Raw genomic sequence first — 9,870 nt, forward strand, 5'->3', positions numbered from 1 at the left:
GTCATAAAGTCTTATCTCTCACACAAGGTGAGTTATCAGATACTCCATAATGTCAAAAAATATCAAAGGAAAATGCATCTCCAATTAAGAGAGGATAGTATAACTTTCATTTTCTAATTCGTCCAACTCAACAGGATCAATCACCTTACTGCAAATAGCATTGAAGAATATAGAAAGTTTTGTAATAGTATTCCTCACATCATTTTTCATAATGTCTCGAACGGCCACTGATAGTAATTTTTGCATCAATACATGGCAATCGTGGGACTTCGTCCCATTATCTTCAAATCTTGCATTGAAACAAGCTTCCTCAAATTACAAGAATACCTTTACGGCAGCTTAATACCATTCAAAGAACCACACAAGCTTGTTTTCTCTTTCTTTGACAAGGTGTACATTGCTGGATGCAAATAAGCTCTCTTGTCCTCTCTTTCTTATGGGTGTAGTAGTTTTCTTATTCCAAGTTCAACTAAAGCACATCTCGCATTGATTCCATCCTTACTCTTTTCACTTACGTGCAAAAGCCTACCAATAAGGCTCTCACACATGTTTTTCTCTACATGCATGATATCTATACTATGTCTTACATCAAAACTCCACCAATATGAAAGATCAAAGAAAATAAACCTCTTCTTCCATATATTCCACTCGCCTGCAGTCTTCTTCTTCTTCTTACCGAGAATGACATTAACTCCCTCCACTTGTCGATAAACTTCTTCTCCAGTCACTAGTATTAGAACTATTTGATATTTTTGTGAGCCATTAAATGCTTTCTTCAACTTATGATAATAGTGGTATCGGTTAAGTAACCTTATGTGACTAAAGTAAACTGTCTTCTTTCATGCTTTAGTTGCATATGGTGCATACCTTCTTCACCTATAGGACACTCTTTATACCCCTTAGTACTATATCCTAACAACTTTCCATATGCTGGAAAGTCATTCATAGTGATGAAGATCATGGTGACTAGTTTGAAGATCTCTTATTTATATGCATCAAACACATCAACTCCTTCATCCCATAGTTTCTTGAAGTCCTCAGTCAAAAGTGCCAAGTAGATATCAATATCGTTTCCTGGCTGTTTTGGCCCTGAGATCATCAAAGACAACATGTTATACTTTCGCTTCATACACAACCAAGGAGGTAAGTTATAAATCACAAGAAGAATGGGCCAAGCACTATGTGTGCTACTAAGATTTTCACATAGATTGATTCTATCAGTACAGAGTCCAAGTCAAAGGTTTCTTGGCTCACTACCGAATTTAGAAAATTTTTGAACTATTATCTTCCATTATGGAGAATCAGTCAGGTGATGAAGTTTTCCATCACTTGTTTTCTCATCTAAATGCCACATCAAGTTCTTTACTTCTATGGTATTAGTAAACAAACACTTAAACTATGGTATTATTGGAAGATACCATAACACCTTTAAAGGAGGACCTTTGGTTATTTTGTCACAATCACCATCGTCTTTCTTCACTTTATATCTTGAAGAGCCATATTTAGGGCACTTATTCAACCCTTCATACTCATTTCTATACAGTATGCAGTCATTAGGGTACGCATGTATCTTCTCATACTCCAAACCCGTCGAACACAAAATTTTCTTCACCTCGTACATTACTTTAGGAAACGAATTCCCTTTAGGAAGCATATCACTGAGCAGCTCGAGCAATTCTGTCAAATTAGCATTGGTCTAATCATTTCTTGCTTTCAAGTTCATCAACTTCAACACAGCACTCAACCTTGTGTAATCATCTTTACACCCTGAATACAAAGACATCTCTGCAACATTATGCAAGCTTTCATATGCGGGAGAGAGTTGTGTAAAGGACCTTTAAATATTAATTGACAAAAAAATCATTTTTCTTTTGAAAAGCAGAATTATACTAACCCAAATTCCTTTTCTGTCAGTGGCTTTTTTTTCCCTCTGTTTTCCTTCCTTTCTTTCTCTCTTTCTTTCCTTCTTTCTTTTCCCTGTGACTACTGATCTTTCACTAGGAACTTCAATTCAAATCATGTGGGACAGAGAAATTTGAGAAAACAACAGATGCAGAAGCACGTGTCAGAATGTGACAAAAAAAAATGGTTCAACTTGATTCAATAGTCTTCGGCGTCTAATTAAGCACTAACTTCCACTACATCAGTTGTCACTGGTGGGGCAGAGAAATATCACAAAATCAAATGTATGTATTGAAAGTTGATTGTTTACTCTCTACAGCTTGCTTGGAAGACTAGAAAAAGTTCCCATTTGCAGAAAAATTGATAAATGAATGAGAGGCCTGAAAAATTTGTGAACAATATGTCAAGTCTTTGACGACTAAATGCTCTAAATCATTGGAGTAGGCGAAAAATAGGCAAATAGTTGTTCACAGGACTCAAAAACCCATAATTCACTGCCTCTATTTCCCCATAATCAACATGTGCATTGGATTCAGTAAAAATTCTTGCTTGTCACTCACTTTTCTTGTACATTTGTTCTCCTTCTTTGTTTAGGCTCAAATAATAGCATGTTCACGCTTGGATTCTTTAGTCCTGAGAATTCCACAAATCGCTACTTAGGGATTTGGTTTATGACTGAATCCACAATTGTTTGAGTAGCAAATAGAAATGACCCACTAAGAGATTCTTCTGGGATTCTCACAATATCAGAGAATGGTGATCTTCTTATTTTGAATGGGGAAAAGCAGGTTGTTTGGTCAACACATGTCTCACATATTGCATCAAATTCCAGTGCTCAATTCTTGGATTCTGGCAACCTTGTACCCGTTGATGGCATTACTGGAGCAATGATGGGGCAGAGTTTCCAACATCCTTGTGAGACATTATTACAGGACATGAAACTCAGTACTAATCAACAAAAAGTTGAGAAAGTGCGACTTACATAATGGAAAAATGCATATGATCCATCCTCTGGGCATTTTTCTTGCAGTCTTGAACCCCACAATGTTACAGAAGTATTCGTGTGGAAGCAAAATCATCCTTATTGGCGTAGTGGTCGATGGAATGGTTCAGACTTTCTTGGAATACCTGGGAGATCATGTATGGTTGGAAATGGGTTTCAAGTGAAAGGAGCGGAAAGAAGTTTTGAAGTATCTTTTTATTTCATAGACAAGTCTATGTTGGTGATTTTTACAATAGATTCTCAAGGTAGATTAGAAGAACGACGTTGGAATTTCCAAAAAAGTATATGGGAAGTTGGGAAGACAACTGGGGATTCTGAGTGTGATGTTTATGGGAAATGTGGCCCATCCGGGATATGCAATAAGCAAAGCTCACCAATCTGCAGCTGCTTGAGAGGGTTTGAACCAAAGAACAAAGAAGAATGGGAGAGGCAGAATTGGCCCAGCTGTGGGTATGTGAGAATAAAAGCACTTCAATGTGAGATAAGCAATAATGGTTCTCAAGGTGGCCAGATAGATGGGTTTTTGAAGTTGGAAAGCGTAAACTTACCAGATCATGCAGAAACGTTACCTGATAATTTTATAGATACAATAGATTGTCAAGCTCCATGCCTGAAGAATTGCTCTTGCAAAGCTTATGCATATGAACCAGGCCTTGGCTGTATGGTTTGGAATGTAGACTTAGTTGACTTAATGAGCAACTCACCTGGAGGGGTGGATCTTTACTTACTTCTTGCCTCCTCTGAACAAGGTATCTTTTTAGTTTCGTTTTTTTCTTTTTTGGTTGCTAGATAGGTATCTTTTTTAGTTAATGAAAACATATATTTGATACTCAAGTAGGATTTGATACCAAACTTGAAATGTCGCTTCAGCATTATATATTTTGTCATATAGTTATTAGTTATCTTATCATATTCTGTTTTGTGTTTGTGGAACATTTTAGATAGAAAATGATATTCTTACTTCTTGCATTGTATACTGATGCAGAAGGGGATTATATATGCATAAGAGGGACATACAGTCTCATAAATGAGGGACTAAAACCTATTAAAGCCTATTATTAATGAATAGTAATAACAGCTATCAATCATAACGAATATTTATAATGAATGCATAATATTCCCTCAGTATTCACGCCAGTCATACTACTTGTATGCTTTTTCAATAGATTCATGACATTTGGAATGCTGTTCTTGTGAGTTCACTATTGTGGTCGTTGATTGCAAACTAGAGCGCGTTATATGTTTAAGGATGAATTTAAATTATATACACACACACACACACTTAAAGCTCTTTTGATTAGGACATGTGTAGTGTAGCCCTGAAATTATTGTCAGAAAATGAAGTCTATATGAATTTTCTTCTTATTTTGATACAGGTCCAGGCAAGAGGAATATGAAAACACCAACTGTGATATCGGTTTTAACAGGAACTATTCTGATTATAGCCTCTGGATTTTTCTTATGGAAAAAATGGCCAAAGCAAAAAGGTGATGTTTTGTCAGTGATTTGAGTGTTAAGGTGAATAAATCCTTGTTTTGGGAAAGTGAAGTCACATTTCTCCCTCTCTTTTTATCCTCTCTTTCTCCCCCACCCCAAAAACACATAATATGTGAGAAAAAATATAGTTGATTTATACCTTTTTCAAAAGATAAAACTAAACATAATTTCTTGTGCATTTGAAGAATGAACGGCATTACTTAGAAATTGTAGCATGTTATGATTTTGATGATATATGGATGATATGGAACGATATGTGCAAAGCACAGGGGAAATGCAGCATAACATAAGAAGGATTACAAAAGAGCAAGTAAAAAATCAAGAGCTATCATTGTTTGATCTTAGAAAGTTGGCAGCTGCAACAAACAACTTAGACAAAGCAAATAAACTTGGGCAGGGTGGTTTCGGTCCGGTATATAAGGTGCTATTCACTATCCTTCTTTCTTCGTTTCATTATTTTCCAAGTCATAAGAAATTAAGTAGATTAATGTTTTTATCACTTTCATGGGAGGTTTTTTGTCTTTTTTTTTTTCAGGGGAAATCAGTAAAAAGACTATCAAGATCAACTGGGCAAGGTATTGAAGAATTTATTAATGAAGTCGATTTGATTTCTAAACTTCAACACCGAAACCTTGTTAAACTTCTTGGTTGTTGCACTGAAGGAGAAGAGACACTCGTGTATGAATATTTACCAAACAAAAGTTTAGATGCACACATCTTTGGTTAGTGCTCATTTTCTATGCACATGATAGTTTACTGTATTGGATGTCTTTTATGCCTTGCAAAAGAAACAGGGGGCCAGGAAAAATGATTGAGCGTTTAAGATTAATAATCAATTTGCTTTCATATCTTTTTATGCGCAAGTTCAATAGTTGTGAAGGTAAAAGTAGCCTGTTGGCAGCAGATATTATTTACAATATAGCCAAGTCAAAAGAAGTCGCCTACGATACGCCAAATAATACCACCGTTATATTTATTATTTTTCTGCCATATTTTCGGATGTAAATGAGGAGTCTTCCTATGAGAATTTGCTCTCCTTCATCACTTTTCGCTAAAATAATTTTTCGTAGAGCCACTACAACAAAAATACTTGGGTTGGGGCAGATGCTTCAACATAATTGAAGGAATAGCTAGAGGATTACTATATCTTCATAGAGATTCAAGATCAAGAATTATATATAAAGATTTAAAGGCAAGTAAAATATTATTAGATGGAGGGATGAATCCAAAAAAAATCAGATTTTGGGATAGCTAAACTTTTCAAAGGTGAACCAAACCAAGCAAACACAAAAAGAATTGTTGGAACATTGTAAGTTAATTCTTTTTTTTTTCTCTTTGTCCTAAATACGAATATTGATAGAATATTGAGAGCTCAAAGATGTATTCAAAGGCAGTGGTTATATTTCTCCAGAATATGCAACTGAAGGACTCCATTCAGAGAAATCAGATGTTTTTAGCTTTAGCGTTTTGTTACTAGAGATTATTAGTGGGAGAAAAAATACTAGCTTTTATGAAGATGCAGAATCTTTTACACTTTTAGGTTTTGTAAGTTTCTCCAATTTACCTTCCTTTCTTGCAAAAGGTCTTAAATGCTTTTGTCTTGATAAACACAATATTGAATTCTGAAAATTGTCATTCTTTTTCTTGTAAATTTGTCTAGGCATGGAAATTATGGATAGATGGCCATGTTATACCTTTAATTGATCCACAAATATATGATGCAAGCTCTTACAAGGATATCTTGAGGTGCATACACCTAGGTCTTCTATGTGTGCAAGAAATTGTAAAAGATAGGCCTACTATGGCCTCTGTAATGTTAATGCTTCAAAGTGAGATTATGAATATCCCTCCGCCGAGCCAACTTGCATTCATCCTCAAGCAAACTATGTCATGTACTCCATGGCAAACACCAAAGAATGATGAGTTGTATTCCACCAATAATGTAACTCACTCATATTTTGAGGCAAGATAGAGATTGGTTAGTGTTGATCTTATTTCATTTGAAGGATCTAATGCATTCTTCATTGACATATCAGCTTTCATGATATTCATTAAGGCAGCTGCAAACCTTGTCTCTAGCTGCAAAAAATTTTATTTTGTTAGCCCTAATCATTTAATATGTTTTTCTGTATGTGATGAATACTTGTGATCATGTTCCCTCCAAATGCTCAATTGTATATGTAAAATTTGACTTGTGTTTGTTATATACTATCAGATCTTTGTAATATGTTTGGTATAAAAAACATGGTGAGTCATTCTTTACAAATCAAATGCGTGAATTCTTGTAAGTGGTTCTTGGTATATCTTTTTGCAATTTATTATCATAGAAATCAGACACGTGTAATGCTACGCAGTTTCTTTCAGGACTTGAGAAGAAAATAAGTATTTGGTCACACCCACGCGCATAGAAGACTTTGACCTTTTACTTTGATCAACTATGGTGGGCGAATATTTCAACAAGGTGCTTTAATGAGTTCATCAATGATGATCAATCAACCGATTAATGTTTTGTTTCATCTTAATTTTAGAATTTAAAATTCAAATATGGCGTTTTCACCACATTAAAAATATTTTTTTTAAAGAAGAAATACATAAGGCCTGTTTGTTTTTGTTCTTTGTTTTTTTGTTCTCAAAACAATTCTATAAAATTGTTTCTTAGAACAAGTTTTGAAAACAAAAAACAAAAGAATTTGTTTGGATAATAATTTTAAAAAATCATGTTTAAAAAAAAACTATAGAAAACTACATTTGGTAGGTGATAGTTGTCCCTGATAATGATGAGTGGTGGATAGTGGATGAGAAGAGAAGAAGATTTCTCAAAATTTTTCAAAACAAAAAATAAAAAACACAAAAACAAAAACAAGAAAACATATAAAAGTTGTTTTGGTTTTTTGGTTTTTAAAAACATATTACTGTTTTTTGTTTTTTAAAACAATCAATTAAAAACAAATTACCAAACAAGTCTTTTTGTTTTTCTGTTTTTAAAGATAAAAAATTATTTTCAAAACAAGAAACCAAGCCCATAGTAACCTAAATTCTTTTTTCCTTAGTAGTTTTTTTCCTTTTTAGTTTCTTTTCTTTTCTGAGTACTTATCTCTGTCTAGGAACTTCAATTCAAATCATGCGAGGCAGAAAAATTTGAGAAAACCACAGATGCGGAAGAAGCACCTATCAGAATTTGAGAAAAAATGGTTCAACTTGATTCAATAGTCTTTGGCGGCTAATTAAGCATTAACTTGATTGATTACTCTCTACAGCTTGCTTAGAAAACTAGAAAATGGTCCCACTTACAGAAAAATTGATCAATAAATGAGAAGTTCAAAAATTAGTGAACAATATGTTAAGTCTTTTACGTCCAAATGACTACGAGTATTCCAAGTTACTGGAGCAGGAGAAGAATAGGGAAACAGTAGTCCTTTACAACATTCAAAAACCCATAATTCTCTGCCTCCATTTGCCGATAATCAACATGTATATTGGATTCAGTAAAAATGCTTTCCTGTCACTTACTTTTCTTATATATTTGTTCTCTTTTTCTGCTCTGGTCTGTGCCTTGCACACCATTACGCCATCTCTGCTGATCCAAGAACCAGAAACAATAAGCTCAAATAATAGCATATTCACGCTCGGATTCTTCAGGTCTGAGAATTCCACAAATCGCTACTTTGGAATTTGGCTTATGACTGAATCCACTATTGTTTGGGTAGCAAACAGAAACAACCCACTGACTGATTCTTCTGGGGTTCTCACAATATCAGAGAATGGCAATCTTCTTGTTTTAAATGGGCAAAAAAAGGTTGTCTGGTCAACAAATGTCTCACATATTACAGCAAATTCCAGTGCTCAACTCTTGGATTCTGGCAACCTTGTACTCGTAGATGGAATTACAGGAGCAATGATATGGGAGAGTTTCCAACATCCTTGTGATACGTTGTTACATGACATGAAACTTAGCACTAATCAACGAACAGGTGAGAAAGTACAACTTACATCATGGAGAAGTACATCGGAACCATCCTCAGGAGAATTTTCTTGCAGTCTTGAACACCTTAATTTTGCACAAGTATTTGTGTGGAAAGACAATCGTCCTTACTGGCGAAGTGGTCCATGGAATGGTTCAGACATTCTTGGAGTACCTTGGAGATCATCTACACTTGGAAATGGGCTTCAAGTGAAAGAAGAGGAAGGAACTGTTGAAGTATCTTTTCATTTCACAGACAAGTCTTTACTGATGATTTATACAATAGATTCTCAAGGCAGATTAGAACAACGAGGTTGGAATTTCCAGAAAAATATAAGGGAAGTTGGGTGGGTAACTGGGGACTTTGAGTGTGATGTTTATGGTAAATGTGGCCCATTTGGGATCTGCAATAAGCAGAGCTCACCAATCTGCAGCTGCTTGAGAGGGTTTGAACCAAATAACAAAGAAGAATGGGCAAGGCAGAATTGGACAGGTGGGTGTGTGAGAAGAGAAGCACTTCAGTGTGAGAGAGACAATAATAATGTCTCTCAAGGTGGCCAAGCAGATGGCTTTCTAAAAGTTGGAAAGTGTAAAAGTACCAGATCATGTAGAAACGTTACCTTATAACTTTACAGATACTATAAATTGTCAAACTCCACGCCTGAAGAATTGCTCTTGCAAAGCTTATGCATATGACGCAGGTCTTGGCTGTATGTTTTGGAATGGAGATTTAGTTGACTTAATGAGCAACTCACCAGCTGGGGTGGATCTTTACTTACGTCTCGGCTCCTCAGAACTTGGTACGTTTTTCAATTCCAGAAATTTCATTAACGCCTTGGACTGAACCAAATTTTTTTTTTTTTAATACATAAAGTGAACTTGATATAGAACTTGAAATGTCGTTTTAGCATTATATATTTTGTATTACTTATCCATGTTAATGATAATATTTATATGCTTTTCCAAAAGACATATGACAAGGAGTTTCACTGTTGTGGTTGTTGATTGCAAACAAGGCCACGTGTGATATATTTATAGATGAATTTAAATTATATATATACTTGAAAGCGTTATTGCCCATTTTTCCTTATTTTTAAACCTCTTGTGATTGCAATATTTGTAGTATAGCATTGAACTTATTGTTAGAAAATGAATTCTATATGAATTTTCTTCTTGTTTTCTTTGATAAAGGTACATGCAAGAAGAATATGACAATTAATACCAGCTGTAATATCAGTTGTGATAGGAACTATTCTCATAACAGCCTCTGGATTTTTCTTGTGGAAAAAATGGTCAAAGCAAAAAGGTGATGTTATGTTTTACTCTAATAGTTCATTCAGGGCATTAATAATGATTTGAGCGATGAGGCGAATAAATCCTTGCTTTGGGCAATGGAAGTCACATTTCTCCTCCTCTTTTTACTCTCTCTACCCCTACCCAAAAACACTTCATATGAGAAAATGTTGCTAATTTATATTTTATTTACAAAATAAAACTAATCACGCTC

The 9,870-nt window shown here is 34.8% G+C and overlaps 2 protein-coding genes across 2 annotated transcripts; both read left to right on the plus strand.

Annotated features, from left to right (window-relative positions):
- The first annotated feature begins 1,109 nt into the window (after positions 1 to 1,109).
- On the plus strand, positions 1,110 to 4,415 carry LOC114758421 (G-type lectin S-receptor-like serine/threonine-protein kinase At1g11300). The gene is made up of 5 exons (XM_028947458.1): positions 1,110 to 1,143; positions 2,602 to 2,847; positions 2,933 to 3,058; positions 3,142 to 3,654; positions 4,282 to 4,415. The coding sequence occupies exons 1-5, from the start codon at positions 1,110 to 1,112 to the stop codon at positions 4,413 to 4,415; spliced, it is 1,053 nt and encodes a 350-aa protein (XP_028803291.1).
- A 3,324-nt stretch (positions 4,416 to 7,739) lies between these two features.
- On the plus strand, positions 7,740 to 9,207 carry LOC114758422 (G-type lectin S-receptor-like serine/threonine-protein kinase At1g11330). Its single transcript, XM_028947459.1, has 2 exons — positions 7,740 to 8,952; positions 9,065 to 9,207. The coding sequence occupies exons 1-2, from the start codon at positions 7,740 to 7,742 to the stop codon at positions 9,205 to 9,207; spliced, it is 1,356 nt and encodes a 451-aa protein (XP_028803292.1).
- The last annotated feature ends 663 nt before the right edge of the window (positions 9,208 to 9,870 follow it).

This window comes from Neltuma alba, unplaced genomic scaffold (genome assembly GCF_004799145.2).
Source record: "Neltuma alba isolate B1F8T4 unplaced genomic scaffold, ASM479914v2 tig00010693_pilon, whole genome shotgun sequence".
Lineage (NCBI taxonomy): Eukaryota > Viridiplantae > Streptophyta > Magnoliopsida > Fabales > Fabaceae > Neltuma > Neltuma alba.